General features: G+C 41.3%; 1 protein-coding gene across 1 annotated transcript in view; it reads left to right on the top strand.

Annotated features, from left to right (window-relative positions):
• Nucleotides 1-20,498, top strand: part of lama4 (laminin, alpha 4) — a 216,340-nt gene that overhangs the window by 118,484 nt on the left and 77,358 nt on the right. The window contains exons 17-23 of the mRNA XM_041187778.1: nt 1,139-1,235; nt 2,973-3,089; nt 5,479-5,661; nt 8,567-8,706; nt 10,324-10,488; nt 10,620-10,765; nt 15,368-15,530. Coding sequence (XP_041043712.1) covers nt 1,139-1,235; nt 2,973-3,089; nt 5,479-5,661; nt 8,567-8,706; nt 10,324-10,488; nt 10,620-10,765; nt 15,368-15,530 — 1,011 coding nt within the window. The remainder of the gene's footprint in view (nt 1-1,138; nt 1,236-2,972; nt 3,090-5,478; nt 5,662-8,566; nt 8,707-10,323; nt 10,489-10,619; nt 10,766-15,367; nt 15,531-20,498) is intronic.

Below are 20,498 nucleotides of genomic sequence, written 5' to 3'. Positions count from 1 at the left end.
TTGGCTAAGATGAATTTCCAGACATGAGCTAATCAAGTTATCCTTAGAATACACAGATGGAAACCCTGGCAGTTGGAAAAGGAAGGTCAAATAACTAGTCAACCTTTTGTCTATTGTAAGCACATGTTTTCACAGCAGAACTGAGGCCAAGCAGTTTAAAGGGCTGACTCAAGTGGATGCCCCACACCCCTGACCCCACTCTCTTCAACCCACCTGGCAGGCTTTAAGCCCTGTTTGCTAAGTGTGACCATCTAGGGATGCCCCACTGCAGACAAGTTTCTTTAAAAATTCAATCCAGCACTACTGTTTCCAGAAGAGCAACCAACTTGGAAACAACAAGATCACTGAATTTAGCCTGAAGCCAGCCAAGTCACCAAGTTACAGACTGAATCTTCTTTTTACTTTTTATGGGCTTTAATTTGGCCAACCTACCCGTCCCCACACTGTAACCTGTCCTTGTGTCCAAGACAACTTGGAGTGTGTGTGTGTGAGAAAGAGAGTAAGTGTGTGAGTGCATGAAAGTCGGAGCATTGTTCATTATTTCACTTAGATCAGTTTAAATACAATAAAGCTAACCTCTTAAGGACTCACTAAATTGGCAAGTTTATCCCTTTCCAAAGAAAAAACTTGTTGCGGTCAAACAAGGAGATAGATAAAAGAGAAGCCATTCGACCCTTCCTCACCTAATCTTAAAGATATAAAAGATGGTCTCGCCCTTGGCTTTCCCAAGGCAGAAGGTCAAATTTTCAGACTCCATTCCAGAGGCTTCAACTTTGGACTTTTTTTTGCCAGTGCTTCTTTCCATCCCATATAGTGATGTTCCAACTGTAGCACTGCCAGATTTTCCTCAGATACCCTGAACTGCTCACTCTTGGAAGTCTGTCAAAAGCCTACCATTGATGAGTGATAAATCCCAACTCAAGCAAATGAGTCGGTGTTGCAGAAGTGTCAGAGAGTTTACAGAAATTCCAATTTGCCAGAACAGTATTGCCTAAAGGAAAATCCAGCCTAATGTTTTGGTACCTAGTAAGATAGCAGGTCATTCATGATGTGAACTTTCTCTGGCAGTTGAGACTGATTGGAATGTTCCTTGCCCAGATAAAGAATGCTTCTCAGTTGGACATGTTATTGTTTACAGGCTGTGGAAGGAATTCAAACGCAGAGCACATGGCTCAGAAACAGCAGTGAGGGAATTCTGAACAAAGTGAAGGAATTAGCTGAAGCCATGGAGGACAGTAAGTATATTCAGTCATAGTAGGAGTGCTTTTTCAAGCCTCCTGTGCCATCCTCCCCATAATCTTCTCTCTCAGGGCCAGCATCAACATCTGTTATTAATAACTTCCCTGCCCAATGAACAATGATTATCGCTGGAACTAAAATCTAACAAATTGCCTCTTGTTCTACTCAACATTAATTCAATTTTGGTTTGCCCATTAAACACCCTGGATAGTTAGATGCAGTTCCGTGACACAATCAATTTGTATGTCTATGTATTCATTTGACTGAGATGTGAATACTGACTTCCCAAAGATTTCATTTGAATCAGTGTGCATCTGGCATGTCTTGTTCAACTTCAGTGAGCTCAGAGAACTTAAAAGTGCTGAGCTACAATTCAAATTGATTGTCCTCTCTGCACCTCAGTCAGGTACTGGAGAAAAACATGTCCAAAGCTGTTGCGAGTCATCCATCTAAAGTGAACCACATTGTGTTGTATTTGTAATGTCTGCATGCTTTTTTTTCAATTAGTACGTTGGTGATGCTGACAGGGCAGCATTTATTTTAATCATTCCTCGTTGCCTTGTGAAGTTAGTGGGCCTTTTCCTTGATTTACTGCAGTCCGTGTGGAGAAGACCCACCTATGATGATGGTGTTAGAACTTCGATACTTAAGGCAGGAGATAGTTGAATTAGAGATACATATAATATCTGCATGCCTGTATTATAAATAAAACAATGTGGAATCTTATTTTGCAAATTTTTACAAGAAATTGCGCCCAGTGAAAACTATGAGCTGAATTTTATATGTCCCCAGTGGGTGTGATTCCTGCAAGGAGTGGGGGGGGCAGACGCCCATCCCACCACCTTCCCACCCATCCCCGAGCTCACCTCCATAATACGGGGGGGCAGGCAGTTGCCGAAATCGCGGGGACACGGGGGTGGGGGGGGGTTGCGTTCCGTTTGCATCCCCGTATTATCCCGCCCTACATTTTAGGCAATAGAAGAACTGAAGGAGTAGTTTTTCAGCTTGGTACCTGAAATAAAATTGGCCTTGCAGATTGGCTGCACATTGTAGAAACCACACAAAATGTTTCTTTCCCATTGAACAGAAATGAAAATCAGGGCCGGTTCTGTAATGGGATCTCAATCTTGGGGCAGGCAGAAAGTTGAATATCTATCCCCAAATCTCTAAGAGAAACTTTCACTGAGTGGTAAATATTTTGCAGTTCCCATGACTTTTCAGTATAAGATTTGCAATATCTGGCATTTTCCTGCTCAATAGTCAATATGTCGAACTATGTAGAAGGCAGTGAAAGTTGGAAATTTTAATTTTAAGTTGTTGATTAAACATTTTTGGAAAATGGCAGCAATATTTGGGATTACCTAATCAATGAACATGATTGTTTTTTATCCTGCATTGCCCTTATGTTACAAAGAAAATTGCGACGTGGGGAAGGGAAAGTGAGGGGCTTTGTTTAAGAATATCTCATGAGTTAGGAGTCGGGAAGGAATTTTCCTGAATGCTTTTCCAAAAATTGTAAAATTTCTTTTCTATTTGATGCCCTCTCCTCTAGGAGTTAACATTACGGAAGGATGTGATGAGGTTGCACAGCATTTGGGAGAGGGTGTATCGGGCTTGATGGTCTTTGCTCACCTTTTTATATATTCATACATTGCGTATGCATTTTTTGTTTCAATGCCACTATGTTAATTTAAAGTTTTCACTATTAATTTTATTTTGTTAACTTCCTACAGATGATGAGACAGCTTTTCATGATACCAGAAGCCATGTGAATGCAGTTATCAGCAAGAAAAACAATACACTGAGCCGTTTACTAAATGCTGTAAACCAGCTGGCATTGATTGAACCAAGTAAGTACTTCTCCAAATATATTTTTCCTTGAGGTACAAAAATTTTCATTTATGTAGCAGCTTTAATATTGCAAAACAAGCAGGGGAGGGGGAGATTGACTGTAGCTGGTCTCATATAGTATGGCAAGGTCAGAAGCCTCTGTGCTGATATTTATAGATTTCAAATTCAAAATTGATAGCTAAGCATGAGAAATCAATGACCCTGCAATCAAATGCACAGATTTTCCAATCTTTAAAATGTAAATATTTCCCCTCTGCCCACAGGATGAATGCACACGCTTTGCATTCAGCAAATCTATGGTAGAAAAGAAGGGAAGTGTCTTGGATAATGCTTGGGAAAACCTATTGTACATCACCCATCACTCTTGGTACAAATTTGGAGGGCTGTAAAAGTGGGCAGAGGCCCGGAATAAGAGATCCCAACCCATTTTCTGGTGCCACTTGCCCCAGTTGGCATAAAAAAATGGAAAGTCCTGGCCCAAACTTTTGAAATTTGCATTCAATGCTATTATTTTTTTGATGGAAGTGGGAATCTCCACAATAATGCCAATTTGTAAAAAGATGTCAAGGTATTTAGTTATAGAATACCATTTCTAGTATATAACTAATGAGGAATTACATATGTATTTTGATGTGTCAACACCAATTTCAATCATAGCAGTCTAACATTATTTGTAGTTGGAAACACAGTATTAGTTCACATTTCCACAGTTTGCAGGCAAGGAGCTGGGTCTCACTGCTGTTCACATTGTTGGGTATGGGATGTGTCAGCAGAAGTTGGTGTCACTTTACATTTTTCGGTAGAGCTTTGCAGTGGCTACTTTTAAACTTCAGCTGATATCCATCTTCATTGGTGCAAAACCATCTCTTTCAGGTGGTCTCACCTCCAGTCCACCAGTGTCTATTCACCCACTTTATTAACACATTTTTGGCATTGCATTAGTGCCTAAAGACCATAAGACCATAAGATGTAATTAAAGAATGTAATTAAAGTACAGAACAAGGCAGTATAAGTCAGAATGTGTTTTGTACATATTTTTCGCATTTTACACAATTCTTTCAATAGGCTTTACAATGTTTCTAAATAAATTTACATGCGTTAAGAACATCATTTTAATCTCTCTATCACCTCAACCCGCCACATCCTTTAATATCATTCACATACAGCATTATGAACATTTTACACCCTTCCCCTCTTGTAACACCAAAAAACTCTGTGCCCCTTGTTCCGTCTGCTTCATTATTAATGACCATTTTTCAGCCACTTTGGTCCTGTTCTCTCAGTCTTCCCCAGTTCCCTCTGCCTTATCAGCTTCCTCCCTGTTTTAAAAAAAACTTCTCAATCCCACCATTTCTGAACATACAATTAGCCTCACTCCGACTGTTGTTGACCTTTATTGCAAGGGAGATGGAGTACAAAAGTAGGGAAGTCTTGTTGTACCTGTGCAGGGAACTGGTAAGACCACACCTAGAGTATCGTGTGCAGTTTTGGTCTCCTTATATAAGGAAGGATATACTTGTATTGGATGCAATTCAGAGAAGGTTCCCTGGGCTGATTCCTGGGATGAAAGGTTTATGAAGAAAGGTTGAGCAGGTTGGGCCAAAATTCATTGGAGTTTAGAAGAATGAGAGATAATCTTATTGAAACATGTAAGATCCTGAGTAGGCTTGCAGGGTAGATGCTGAGAGGATGTTTCCCCTAACTAGGGAGCCCAGTTTGAAAATAAGGAGCCTCCCATTTAAGACTGAGATGAGGAGATTATTTTTTTTGTCAGAGAGCCATTTAATTCTCTACCCCAGAGAACAGTGAAGGCTGGGTCTTTGTGAATATTCAAGGCTGAGTTAGACAGATTGGTGAGCAACAAGGGAGTCTAGGGTTGTGGAGGACAGGCAGGAAAGTGGAATTACAGCTGCAGTCAGATCAGCCATGATCTTATGGAATGGCAGAGCAGATGTGAGGGGTCAATTGACCTAATCCTGCTCCTATTTCTTACATTCTTACGTAAACCTCCATTTTCCCTTTTCTTACCATCTATTAATATCACTTTTTTTCATGAAAGGCATTTAGATGCATCCTTCTTAGATGTGAGGAAGAAGATGTGAAAATTGTTGAACAAATACTTAGCAATATCTTAGGTTGATGGAGTATCTTTAAGAATTAAATAGGTACCAATAATCTTGAAGCACAATTTAAATAGATCAAGAAACAGAATTCAATTAGCTCACTTTTCTGCAGTTGACATTAATGAATGGATTAAGCCTCTTTGAGCAGACAGGCCAGGCTCTGGGACATCTCTTTGCTCCACCTATGCCAAAGATCCAATTCCGTAATAACGGAAAATCTGACTCAAGATATTAATGCATTTCTTGACATATATAAACATTTCAGGTAGTAGGAACCAGGTGAAGCAATCAAAGCTAATTGCAGAAGAAGCAAAGGATACCGCTGAGATGGTTTTACAGACTGTCAGTGCTATGGGGGAATTGGTGAAAGGTTGGCCACAGAATCTTAGCATCTCTGCTGATGATGGAACTGCTTTCAAGAGGACAGTGAACTCAGCTGGTGACACAGGTACAGGATGGTTATCTTCAGCTCCTATGTAGTTAACTTCCATGCTTAGAAATTTTTTTAAACTTTACAAAAGTGCCTGATTACGGATTTACCACTTGTAATGGCAATCTAAATGAATGACATGTGCCTGCATTGGTCTCTCAAATAATATGAATTCAAGCTGAATGCTTCTGTCCTAAATTAACCACCAAAAAATGACTTTAAAGAATCTGTACTAAAATGTAGTCAAGTTTTCTCAGAAGTTGCAGTTTTAAAATTAAACTTTATTAAAGTAAAGTGGCATAATGGTTACATTATTGGACTAATGATCTGGAGACATGCATTTAGTCATACCACAGCGGCTGAAGAATTCAAATCCAATTAGTTAAATAAATCTGGAATGTTTTAAAGAAGTATTAATGATGGTAATCACGAAACAACTGGATTATTATAAAAACCCATCTGTTTCACAAATGCCCTTTAGGGAAAGAAATCTACTGTCCATACCCAGTCTGGCTTTTTTGTGACTCCAGAGCCACAGCAATGTGATTTTTCCAGTATTTTCTGTTTGTGATTAATTCTTAACTACCTACTGAAATGGTCTAGCCAGCCATTCAATTCTTTTTAAGTAGATGGCTGGTGACTCACCACCACCTTCCCAAGGGCAATTAGGGATGGGCAATAAATGCTGGCCTTAACAGTGATGCTCGTTGTGAATGAATAAAAAACAATGGACAGCTATTATGATATTTGTAGTTTTTGGCATTAGTCAAAGAAATATGGGAATGATAGCTTGGAAGTTAGGAACTTCTTTGATTCATAATGCATGGAAAAATACAGGTAGCCAAGCCAAGCCACTTAATTGGGTTCCTGACTGAAATGGCATAAATAATTCTTGTTGAGGTGATTTGATCCTGTACTTAAAATGAAAGAGAGGTAGTAAATAAACTTTCAATTCATGCACCAATTATAGAATTAAAGCTATAGTTTTAATATTGCATCAGTAACATTGGGGCTGCATGCTCATTTTTTTCAGTGGGAGTCACTCCCTCCAATGGGATTGCTTACCAGCACAAGCAAAGCTTGCCAAAACAGCTTGACTTGTAGCTCACTTGGCTATAAATGCAAAATTCAGCTTGGCAGAAGTTTTTAAATAGCTTCAGCTTGCCTTATAAGCTGAGGTTGTGATGGCAGAAAAGTAGACAGAGTTCTTAACAATAGTGCACTGGAGACATGAGCAAGGTATGAAAGCTCTATTGAGGATGAAGGCCACATTTCATAAAATCACAGTATGCTGCTTGGATAGAGATCACTGACTGAGTCAATGTTTGCAAATAAGGCAACTGAATGCTGATATAAGGAGCAAGGTGAAAGTTAGTGTGCTGCTCACATTTTCACATATTTCATAGAATGCTATTTCTGTGGCCAGATACCATCTGAACAATAAAAGAGCTCAAATCTTTCTGTGCATAAAGCTATACCACTTTTATGAAGAGTCCTGATGCCCGGATGAGCAACATAAGCAACATTTTTCACTCTAGGGCACCCTGTCACCTGGAAATAGTATCCTCTAACAAAAAACAATTACCACTTGTTTGATGTATGTGTATAAATGTAGGTTTCCCAATATGGCAGATGCCACTAGATTTGGCTTGCAAGTATCGGGCAGCATGAAAATTTCCTATGGTAGTAACTATTACTTCTATGAAAAGAGTAATTTTTAAGTGCAGGTCATTGTACAGCAGTTAATGCAATGCTCTAGCAGCCTGTCTTGTGGCGGTCTATCCAGCAAAACCAGTCAAAACATGACAAAAAATAGCAAATAGAACATGAAAACATTAAAAAAAAACAAGAATAGTAATCAAAAATCTTAATTCCCCCTGTCAGATGCTTAATTCAGTATGCTAGGTTCTAGGGCTCTAATTGGGCCCATTTGTTTTTATGAATGAGACTCCTGCAGTGGGCAGAATGTCAGAAAAAGACATATGGGTGGAATTTTACACCGGCGGGATTTTACAATGCTGCCAAAGTCAATGGACTTTTGAAGGACTCATTACATTTTATGGCCCCGCCCCCGCCACGACTAAGCCATAAAATTCTGCCCATAAAATTTTGTGTTGAGTGCTTCATCACTGAAGCTAAATATTTCAGTCAGTTCACATATGTTGGCAGGGTTGCCTTATTTTTTTAGTACTGAAATCTCATTCATATGCAACAAAAAAATGGTTACATGATCTTGCTCCTGATTCTGCAAGCATGCCTCAGTGTATTTTCTGACGTTCTGCCCACTGCAGGAGTGGGCCCAATTAGAGTCCCATGCTGAATTAAGCTTCTGACAGGGGGGATGAAGATTTTTTGATTACTCTTCTACTTACATTTAGATTTCATGTTGAAGAAACATTCTAAGGGCTTTCCATAATCCATGCACATTGCTTTAATGGGCTGCTAATTGTATTTCTTGGACATCAGCAATGCACTTATGACTTTAAAATTATGGATCCAAGCAGACTAATGGATTAAAACAATCTGTAGTGCAAATATTATATTGTTGCATATCAGTATTCCAATTTCCAGCTGAAATTAGTCATTTTTGCTAATCAGGCTCTTACGTTTATTTACATTAGGTATCATGCTAAGCTTTCCATAGTCATTATGCCTATTTAAATATTAGATGTTTTCTGTTATTTGCACCGTGTTTGCTAGGTAAAATTTTGCAATGAATAGAGAGCTAATACTTAGGGTTTTCCACTGCTCTATTCCATTAGCCATAACAATAATGGTAAAATGAAAAATGAACAACCTTCTGCCTTACATGTTATAATAAACTCGGAATCCTCATCAACTGCTTCCTATAGGTTTCTCTTGGTAGTTTCCAATCCTTTGAAACTACGTAGCTTTTAACTGTTCCATTTCTGTCATGTTCCAGTGGAAAATCTGACAGAAATAGTACCACAGCTCTTGGACAAACTTCGAATTGTGGAACAGAAAAAGCCAGCAAGCAATATTTCTGCCAGTATTCTGCGAATCCGCGAACTCATTGCACAGACACGGAATGTGGCCAGCAAGGTGAGTAGGCCTGCTCGCTATTTTGATGAGTAGAATATCCTGTTAATTCTTTGGTACTCAGACATGGTGTTCGTCTTACTTTAAGCTAACTTAGACCACATAGAGTGTATATTGAATCAGATCAATATGCTTATTCTTCATAATTCTTTCAAAGCGCCCTTTGTTGCTAAATACATTCAGGAGAAAATTTTTCAAGTTTTCAATGCCTCAGCCAATGGCCTACGTGCTGAGAAATGATAGAGAATTTCCCACAATAATGGATTACTTATGAATAGAAAATCTTAGGCAGGACACCTTGATTTCTTCAGGGATGCAGCCATTTTTACAAATTAATTTCCCATTTTGTAGTTCATTGCTTATAGGTTTACTGAATGGCTCAGTCCCAGCTGAGGGTATGTGACCCAGGCCTCATGGTGAACTTTCCACATGGACTCTCCCTCCCACCAAACACCTCACATGCCTGAGCAAGCTGAACTAAAATTTGGACTAAAAGTTCGTACTGGCCTGAATTTTAAGCTTCCCTACTGGCAGATTTTAGGTGGGGGTGGAGGGGGGAACGGGTGGGGTGGAGGGTGAAAGCATTAAATTGATGGAACGAGATTCCCTCCGGGTTTCCACCTACCCTGACCACAGCGATTCTACAGTGGGACGGGGAAGGCCTCAAGGGAGGATGCCCATCCTTGCACCAATTGAAGCCCTCATATAGCCAACTGTTGGTCACTTAGGACCATTTCCCACCCAGCCTCAACTTTTATGCTGGCAGGAGGATTTACCTGGCTTGGTAAATGAATAGACTTAGATCTTGGGCGGGAAGCTTGTTTGGAGGGGGACTGGTGGTTGGGGGTGGGGTGCCTCCATCAGAAGCTCCCTTTGACTTCGGGCACCCCTCGTTAAGGTCTGCTGGCCGCTGGACCTCCCTGCCCCCGCAACCTCGCCCCTGACAGCCTGACCACCCCCTTTGCATTCCCCCAGGCCTTCCCTACTCTCCCCACCCTGGGACCCCTTAACTTTACCTTGCCCTCCAGTCACAGGGATTAGGCTTAGGCATCTTCCTGAGGAATGGAAGTCCTGCCTGCAGCAAATTGATTCTCATTCGAGCGTGAAATGGCTGCAAGGCACTCGGAGTTGGCGGGGATGTGTTCACCACCGACTCTTTGGATGGTGGGAAGGGAAACCCCGTCATCCGAAAAATTCAGGCTTTAGATATTTCATTCAGTGTTTGTAAAGATTTCAACAAGGACAACTGAGTATAATTATGTATATTAAAGTATGCTGTTCAGTCTTCACACAATTTCCGCTTAATTTTTTTCAACTTTCTCCTTAATATGATTGAATGGAACGCTTTGGATAGGGACCAGACTTACTCTGTGACTGACTTACATAAAGCGGGCTTGTTTTAGCAGGTTGTGTCATCCCTCACTTGCCTAATAATAATACACTTCAGGTTAAGACTTGGCTTCATGAATCCCACTCCCTCTTTAATTAAAATGTAACACTAAAGATTGCATCTCCTTTGTGTAATCAATGTCTAACAGTTGCTCAGTTACAGATTACAGATGTACAGGTTTACTGACAATATCAGTTCAAGAAACAATTGCTTTCCTTGTTTCACTTCAGGTTCAAGTCTCCATGAAATTTGATGGTCAGTCTGCTGTAGAAGTCAATTCAAAATCAAATTTGGAGGAGCTCAAGTCTTTTACTTCAATGAGTTTGTACATGCAAGTTCCTTCAGGTCAAACTGCCAACCAAGATAGATTCATCATGTACCTTGGAAACAAGAATGTAAGATCATGTCAATTTTACTATAACAGTCCAAAAATGTGTTATACATAAGGAATATGTATGCAAGCAGAATTTTGCTGAATAGGCTTAATTAAATTTTATGTTTGCAAATGTTTTCTGCTATTTTCTAGGGAAGACAAGAATATATTGGACTGAGTATCAAAAATGACAATTTAGTTTATGTTTACAATCTTGGAAATGGAGATGTTGAGATTCCGTTGAACTCAAAACCTGTGAGCACCTGGCCAAACTACTTCAATTTAATCAAAATAGAAAGGTAATTGCTATCTCTTATGGACAAAGTAATTTTTTGGTGAAAGCATTTCGAAGTATATGTTTTCAATATTATCTGACAATTTTTAAAAATTCTTTGTTCATGGGATGTGGGCATCACTGGCGAGGCCAGCATTTATTGCCCATCCCTAAATGACCTTATTCAGAGAGCATTTAAGAGTCAACCACATTGCTGTAGGTCTGGAGTCACATGGAAGACCGACCAGGTAATGACGGCAGATTGAGTGGCCAACCTCCAACCCATTAGTGAACCAGATAGGCTTTTATGACAATCTTTAATTCCAGATTCTTATTGGATTCAAATTTCAACTTGTGCCTTGTTGGGATTCATATCCTGGTCCCCAGAGCGTTACCTGGGTTTCTGGAATACTAGTCCAGTGATAATACCACTATGCCACCGCCACCCCTTAAATTAATATGGGCAATGGTAAATTAGATCTTTATTTTCAGTTTATGTCCAATGCACAAACTTAATCTTGTGGGATTGGGTAGTGAAATACTTGATAAGATTAGGATTTAAATATATATGAGCAGACGTTTTGTGGGCTGAATCAGATCATAACAGAGGCGGGAAATCCAAAACATGGCACAACACTCTTTGCTGATCTGAGGGCAGGAGGAGAGCAATGGGAGGTGGGTTAATGAACTCGCCTACAGCAGCAATCAGGCCAGTTAAGACACGTAAGGGGCTCATTAGGAGCTTGCCTTTGAATCTTTGCGGGCAGCCTTCAGGAACTGTGTAATGCAGATCAGCTCAAGGGCGGCGGGAAAAGGATCAGCTGCATTTTGAGTAGAGAAGATCAACTTATAAGTTGCTGTGAAGAGGCCTAGTGGAGCAGAGGGGCCCACCCCATCACAGGAAAAGTCAAAAAATGATTACAAATTCTCATGTTCCTACCCTGTCCTGGGCTTCATGCTACCATCTGCCCTCTGAAATGTGAAGAAGTCTGCACTTTCCATTTTTCCTACTTTAAAAATGGCGGCCACAGCAATGGCTACCAAAATGAGTCAGAACATGGCCTGCATTTTTAGTGACCCTTCTCTCCTCCTGACCACACCCCCCAGCCCGTGTCCCTGCAGAAACTGGCTGGCAGACCCATCCCTGACCCAACTGAAAGCTTGCCTCCACCAAATTACTGGAAAGTTTCTACTTCCCACTGGGGGCAGATCCGTGACCTGGGAACGAACCCATCTCCCGGTTCCTAACTCCACTATGAAAATCTGACCCTACTATTAAATTTTTAATCTTCGCTGCCTGAGTAGGGAAGATCTGCCAGGGCAGATCAAAACCCATTAAAGATTTGGCTTCATTTCACTCCAAAACAGTGGAAAGTTGATATTCAATATTATAAAAATTGGTTAAGTTCTATAATGGACAGCTGACTCACACGGCCAGATTACTACCTAAACAATAAAAATGAAAATTTGTCACTCACTAACTTAAATATCTACTTCTGATCATGGTTGCAGTATTGTCTACAAGTTGCACTGCAGTAACTTGTCAAGGCTTCTGTAGTAGCATATCCTAAATGCGTGACCTCCAGCAACTAGAAGGACAATGTCAGGAGCTGCATGGGAACCTTTGTGCCTAACATCTGTCATAGGGAAAATGTTCAAAGCTATTATTAAGGATGTTATAGCAGGGCACTTAGAAAAATTCAAGGCAGTCAAGCAGAGTCAACATGGTTTTGTAAAAGGGAAATCATATTTAACCAATTTATTGGAGTTCTTTGAAGGAGTCACATGTGCTGTGGATAAAGGGGAACTGGTGAATGTACTGTGCTTAGATTCCCAGAAGACATTTGATGAAGTGCCAAATCAAAGGTTATTGCAGAAAATAAAAGCTTATGGTGTAGGGGTTAACATTTTGTGATGGACAGGGCGTGACTGCAGGTGAGGTGGGTATGGGGATCCAGAGGTAATGTTCGAGGAGCCTCGGCCCCTGCAACTATCCAACAGTTATGAGGTTCTTGAAAGCTGTGTGGGTGAGAATGGGGTTTGCAGGCAGGATGAGTGAACTGACCACGGCACCATGGTACAGGGAGCCATTCAAGTTGGGGGAGAAAATAGGAACATAGTAGTGGTAGGGGACAGTATAATTAGGGGGATAGATACTGTTCTCTGCAGCTCTAAGCACAAGTCCTGAAGGCTGTGTTCCTTCCCTGGTGCCAGGGTTAAGGACATCTCCTCAGAGCTGGAGAGGAACTTGGAGTGGGAGGGGAAGGATCCAGTTGTCGTCATCCACATTAGTCCCAGCGACATTGATAGGACTAGAAAGGAGGATCTGCTGAAAGAATTTGAACAGTTAGGGGCGAAATTAAAAAGCAGAACCTCCAAGGTAATAATCTCATGATTACTATCTGAGCCACGGGCAAACTGGCAAAGGGTAAATAAAGTCAAGGAGTTAAATGCATGGCTCAAAGATTGATGTGGGAGGAATGGGTTACAGTTCATGGGGCACTGGCACAAGTACAGGGGTAGAAGGAAGCTGTTCCCGTGGGATAGGCTTCACTTGAACCATGCTGGGACCCGTGCCCTGGAGAATTGAATAACTAAGGCTGTAGAGAAGGCTTCAAACTAAATAGAGAGGGGGAGGGTTCTGGAGAGGGGATGCGTAGGCTTACAAGTGAAAGGATATGGCTGTATTGCAGGGCAGTTATTTAGGTAATGCTACCCAGAGTGTGACAGGAAGGGACAGAGTGTGCAAACATAAAAACAGCAGCAAATAGGGTCAAGAGGAGGGAAAAATGGTAAAAAGGCAAAATGAATGGCTCTTTACTTAAATGCACATAGTATTCAGAACAAATTAAATGAATTAACAACACAAATAGAAGTTAACGGGTATAATTTTATAGCCATTACAGAGGCATGGTTACCAGAAGTTCAGAGCTGGGAACTAAATAATCAAGGGTATGTGACTTTTTAAAAAGATAGGCAGTGAGGAAAGGGTGGCAGGGTGGCTTTGTTAATATGAGATGGAATAAGTACGAAAGCAAGAAATGATCTTGGATCGGAAGATGTAGAATCTATATGGGTGGAGGTAGGAAATAACAAGAGGAAAAAGACAGTGATGGGAGTAGTCTATAGGCCCCCTAACAAATAGTTATACTGTAGGAAAGAGAATAAATCAGGAGATAACAAGGGCATGTAAAAAAGGCATTACATTAATCGTGGCTGACTTTAATCTTCATGTAGATTGAAAAAATCAAATTGGCGGAGGTAGCCATGAGCAAGGATTCATCGAGTGTATTCAGGATAGTTTCCTAGCACATTGTATTGTGGAACAGGCTTTTTTGGATCTGGTCATGTGTAATGGGCAGGTTTAATAAATGATCTCAGAGTAAAAGATCCCCTAGGAAACAGTGACCATAACATGGTAGAATTTAGCATTCAGTTTCAGAGTGAGAAACTTGGGTCAGAAACAAGCACGCTAAACTTAAATAAGGGTAATTACAAATGAATAAGGTAGCAGAGCTGGCTGGAGTGGACTGGGAAAGGAGTTTAGCAGAAAAGACGGTTAATGGACAATGGCAGACATTTAATAATTCATGGGCAGTGTCTTCCGGTTGGTGAGCGGGGACAGGGCCCACTCACTGATGCGTAAAATGATGCGTGGTGATGTTGGGCAGGCGTCCCGACATCACCTTGCGTCATTTAGATTGTCAGTTCAGTGGGCATGCAGCTGACTCGGCTGCGCACCCACCAAACTGTCAGCAGCCTATTAAGGCCATTAAAAAAGTAATTAAGATAATTAATGGACCTGCCCATCCAACCTTAAGGTTGGCGGGCAGGCGAGGAGGCCAGACGGCCTTTAGAAAAGGTTGAAACTTCATCCACAGGTGGGATGAGGTTTCATGAGGGATTTAAAAATGTAAGAATATTTCAGAATAAAAGATATGGACATGTCCCAACTCATGTGTCAGTGTCGCATGAGGGGACATGGCAGCAAAATTTTTTTCTCAGCTTTATTTGAAATTTAACAGCTGAGCCGATCTCCCTGAGGCAGCGCTTTGCCTCAGGCAGATCAGTGCGCTCTTTCACATGCATGTGCAAAAGAACGTACTCCCAGCTAAGGGAATCCCCCACACCCGCACAGGGAGCACATAGCGCTTCCTGGCGGACATCACGCTGGGCAGGCCTTAATTGGCCCGTCCACATAAAATGGCGGTGCACCCCCGACCGGGGTCGCTGATCGGGAATTCGCCCATCTGCGCCTGCTACCCAACGGGGGGGGAAAATGTTGCCCCATGACTCATGACAGAAATATATCCCAGTGAGGAAGAAAAGTTCTAGGAAGTATATTCAAGGCTGAGTTAGACAGATTTTTAATCAGTAAGGGAATCAAGGGTTATGGGTAAAAGGCAGGAAAGTGGAGTTGAGGATTATCAGATCAGCCATGATCTCATTGAAAGACGGAGCAGACTCAACGGGCCGAATGGCCTACTTCTGCTCCTATATCTTACGGTCTTATAGTCTTAACAGAAACTCTTAATAGTTCACTCCTCATTGACAAGACTTTCAGCTTTCTGAATTGATCAAACCAAAGAAGAGTAATATTTATATGTGCTCTTTTCCTTTCTGATAGAGTTGGAAGACATGGAAAAATACAATTAACCGTACCTAGCCCAGGAAGCACAGCAGAGCAAAAATTCATCCAGAAAGGAGCCGCTGAAGGCAATGATTCTCTGCTAGATCTGGAAGCTGATGACATGGTTTTCTACGTGGGGGGAGTACCTCCAGATTTCCAGGTATGCTGGGCTGAGTCAATTCTTGTGATGCATTCTAAACTTGTAACGTTTCTTCCTTTTAAAGTTGTTCACATTTTACAATTTTCACAAGCTTCACCTACATGTGAACTACCACAAAGTGTGTCCAAATCAGCACTAACATTTAATTGCTTTGGCACCTTTTGTTATCTCAGTCAAATTGCAACGAGATAGAATTCAAAAATAATTATTATAGTCTTCCTATTTTTCCCCTAACCCATGTACTATTTCACTTTTATTTCCAAGCTTCTTCCTGGGCAATTCTTCTTTTAATTTCTGAGATGGATTGTCTTATTGCGAACATGGTATTCCTTGACTGACTGAAAACTGATGAAATGCAATCACTGCAATAGATACATTTGCTGCTCAAATGGCCTGATTTGAAGCTAATAGACGTCAATCAGAAGCAGAACTCCTCTATACTGGGGAGACCAAATACAGACTGAGTGACTGCTTTGCAGAATACCTCAGTTCAGTCCACAAGTATGACCCAGACCTTCTGGCCATTTGGCATTTCAATTCACCACCTTGCTCTAATATGCTTACATTTCTATCCTTGATCTGCTGCAATATTCCATTGAAGCCCAATGCAAGCTGGCAGAACAGCACCTCATCTTATGATTAGGCACTCTATAGCATACTAGACTCAACATTGAGTTCAACAACTTCAGACCATGAACCCTGCCCTTCATTTTATATTTTTTTTTCCCAAACGCCAGACTGTACCTTTGTATTAATTATAGTTTGGATAAACATAGGACTGTAACTTTAAGAATAATCCTGTGTTGTAAGATCACATGATCTATGTAAACCAATTAGTTAGCAATGCGGGGAACCTCTAGGAGAGAGTTCTTTAGTTGTGGAGTTTGAGGCACACGTGTAGTTGCTGCTGCTGTCTTGTAAATAAAGTTAAATGTGTCCACTGAGAAAAGTTGTCTGGAAGATAAAATCTATAACAAACCGGCGATGAAGGTAAATCAGATATGTACTGTACCTCGCCCAGCAATTGTTAGTATCTAAGTTCATTAAAAAGAAAATAAGATATATTCGTCTGAAATGCCACAGTTTTGCAGAATAGATCCCTTTGAGCCAGCCACAGATGACCGATCTAAATATATAGAACACTTTGTGTTCTACTTTCAAGCCAACAAAATCATGGGGGAGGAAAAGAGGAGAGTGATTCTCCTGAGTATTTGTGGGAGCAAAACCTATAGTTTAATCCATAGCTTGATAGCTCCCAGTGCCCCAGGTTCAAAGACTTTCAGTGAATTAGTAGACTTCATTAAGGGACATTTTCAACCCAAGCCCTCAAGTCACAATGCAGAGGTTCAGGCTCAATTCATGGAATAGAGCCCCAGGGGAGACCATTGCTACCTACATAGTGAAATTAAAACAACTAATGGAATATTGTGATTTTGGTGAAACCCTGAACGACATGCTCAGGGATTGTTTAGTATGTTGCATGCAGGAAGATGCTATTCGGAGAAGATTGATGGCTGAAGTGAATCTTAACTTTAAGAAAGCATTAGAAATAGCACTTGCAATGGAAATGCTGTAAGCGATTCACAAGCAATTCAAGGGGTGCAGAATGGCACCATTCTCTGAGTTGGGTGGGAACAATGAGCTGAAAATGATGCGAAAAGCCGGGACTCCGCCAGGAAGTGGGAAATAGCCCCACTAACCGAAAAACGAGAGAAAACAGCTTAGCAACAAAATTGAAACTAATTTTTATCATCATGGAAACAATCATTCTCCTAGTAATTGGCAATTTTAAAAATTAGTGTTATTTTTGTCACAGAAGTGGACACATAATGAAATAATACAAAGTGAGATTTAAACAGGCTTCCAAACAACAATTGAGGTCCAATGAAGCATATGAGGTGTAGAAGAGCCAGAAATAACCAATTCTGACATTTATTCATTATCCAACATGAAAGTTGGAAAGACAGAGCCAATTATTGTCACAGTGCAAGTGAATGGTAAACCCTTAAACCTGGAAATAGACACAGGTACTTCTACCACTGAAATAGGAGGACGCATTTTGAGATATTTAAATGAAGATGATCAACAATTAAATTTGGAACAAACATCTGCCAAATTGAAAATATACACAGGTGAAGAAATCCAGACGAAAGGTATCACCAGAGTAACTGTTCATTATAGACACCATTTGGCATAACTGCCAGCAATGGTATTAGAAGTTAGAGACCAAGCTTTCTAGATCAAAATTGGTTGAGGGAAATTAACCATGACTGGCCAGTGAGATTTCAAAAGGAAGTTGTTTGAGTTCCTGTCTTGAAAAAGGAGCGTGGCATGATACTTCAGAAAGAGCCTGGAGAGTCCAAAGGCTGCAACAGGATTAAAAAGGAATATGTGAACATTCGCCAACCTGAAGAAATGAAGACTGTCTTAAACAATGACATGGAAGAACAGCAGATGAAACCCAAGGAGACTCTGCTGAATTACAAATTTCAAGATGAAGTGAGTGAGCTTCGCAAAGAAAAGGAAAACCTGTTGAAAGATCTTCACAAGGGTCCGTACAGTCAAAGTTTGTGCCTCTGGAAAAGAAACAGGAAGAATTTAACATCTCTCTAAACAAACTGAAGAACCAATTGGCAAAGAAGATGCAGCAATTTTCAAGGTTTCAGGAGGAAGCCAACAGGTACAAAAAGGAGACAAAAGAACTGAAGAAACAGCAAAATGAAGCTAAAGAGGTTTTAAAAGCACAAGTCAGAGTTTTCCAAGATGTGAGTAGGTAATGAAGTCATGAGTAGCTCAACTACTGAACTAAGACAAGTTGAGATTGCATCTGAGAAAAGTGAGTTAGCAGCACAGGGAACCTCTAGGAGAGAGTTCTTCTTTAGTTATGAAGTTTGATGCACATGTATAGTCTTGTAAATAAAGTTAAATGTGTCCACTAAGAAAAGTTGGCTGGAAGATCAACTCTATAAGAATCTTGTTCTCATGTTTTCCTTTCAGACAGTGCTGACCTTTATTCTGCTATTAACTTCTACTCTGGACCAATGTTTTGTTCTTCTAATACCACCATCCCCACTCTCTTTGCCTTTTGTTCCATGACATTTTTGTAAATAATCTCCCCTGCCCTTTAACCTATCCGTGAGCTTCCCTCTTTTCTCCACCTGCCCCTCCCCTCTTTTTCAACAGCATAAAACATTTCTGTCTTTCTTCAGTTCAGAAAAGGAATCATATTGGACTTAAAACATTGGGCGGAATTCTCCCATCCCACCCAGGTTTTGTAGCAAGTGGTAGCGGAGAATCCAGCAAGAGGCAAAGAAATCAAAAACAGGTTGCAATTTTCCCAAAGGCGTTTTCATGGTGGGTCAGCTATCTCGCCACCTAGTGGTACAAACGCCATTTGCATGCATTAGCATATCATGAATGCTCATTAAGACAGCTGTTCGCTGGAATCTTACCATACCTTCAAATCTTCCATAACATCAGTGGGAAATTACATTGGTATCAAACCCATTTGGAAAGGGATGGCATGCACAAGGCGGACCTCAGTTCACTGGTAACTTCGAGGTGATTGGAACATACCTGCCATAGCGCTGCACTTGTTGCAGTGAATGCCACTCAGCTGGGGCTGTACGGTTGGACTGCTCCTTCTCTTTGCTTTCATTGTCCCAAGGAACACCACTATGCTGTGGTACTCATGCAGGCCTCCACTTTCAGAGGCTAGCAATTCAATCGGGAGTGGGCTGTTAGGCAAGGGGTCGGGCTGAAAAACATGAGGGTGTCAACAAGGGAGGGAAAGCTGTGGAATGGTAGTCAGGGAGAAGGGTGAATATGAGGGGGGACTATCTGGAGTCACCCTCTAACCTCTTATTGTTGCCAGAGTGAGCAGGAGTCTGCTTAGAAAGAAAGAAGGAAGACCTCCTTGCGACAAAAGCCACCAAAAGCCAATGGCTTCATGAGCACTGTTAAAGGGCTACTCAGAACTTAGTGGCTTCACATCACAGTCACATGGGAATGTAGAATTTGAGAATGCAGGCAATAGTGAGGGAGGCACAGCTGTATCAGATATGGCATTCCATCAATAAAAGCCTGTCACGTGTTTACCAGATTTCACACTCCTAATGGGCCAAAGGGCATCCACTCATTGACCCTGAACACTGATTGGTCATTAATATGCCACATCAGAGATTGTAGCACAGATCTAGGTTGGATCACTCATCTCACTTAAACTTTAGCATCCTACACAGATATTACATATCTCCGGTGCCATCTTGGTCACCTTGATCTGTGTGCTAGTGTCTCAGGGACAAGATGGCATGAAAGTAGGGCAGGAAAAACTAAGGACCCTTACAGTCTCCAAATATGTCATCCTCTGAGCTTTGCTTTTGTGTCCCTTAAATCATTAATGTCTTCAATATTTCCCTTCAGGGAGAAGGCAAAAGCAGAAAAGGATCCAGGGCTCAATGTTGCCTTTGTCAGGGTCCTAATGCAATGCAGGAGGCAAAGGAGGGAGAGGCAACTCCATGGACAGCTCCAGCAGGAAGGACTTGGTCAAGCAGAGTGACAACATGAACAGGAGGAGAGACCCAGGTGACAGGGTCGACTCACCAGACTTAGGGTTTATCATCCAAGTGTCTCCTATTTACAGATGAGTGAGAGGCAATGCCATGCACCCCTGTGCTTGTCCTGAGATCTGGTACATCATATATGCTACATTCTTTGTGAAGACCTGATGTCACATGGAGTTGGAGGGGATCCCTGCCAGTGGCTTTGAAGGTGACAGCTGGACTCAATTTCTTGGCCTCTGCTGCTTTCCAAGGAGCAACAGGCAATCTGTGCAGCATCACTCAGCCCACAACACACCAATGCATAAAGGAGGTCACAGACGCCCTTGACAGGAAGGCCCATTATCTCAGGTTTGCTCTGGACAAAGATAGCCAGCTGCAAGATTCACTGGCTTCATCACTATCTCAG

This window comes from Carcharodon carcharias, chromosome 5, assembly GCF_017639515.1.
Source record: "Carcharodon carcharias isolate sCarCar2 chromosome 5, sCarCar2.pri, whole genome shotgun sequence".
In the NCBI taxonomy this organism is placed as follows: domain Eukaryota; kingdom Metazoa; phylum Chordata; class Chondrichthyes; order Lamniformes; family Lamnidae; genus Carcharodon; species Carcharodon carcharias.
Note: the sequence above shows the minus strand (reverse complement) of the source record. Positions and strands in the feature narration are given on the sequence as shown.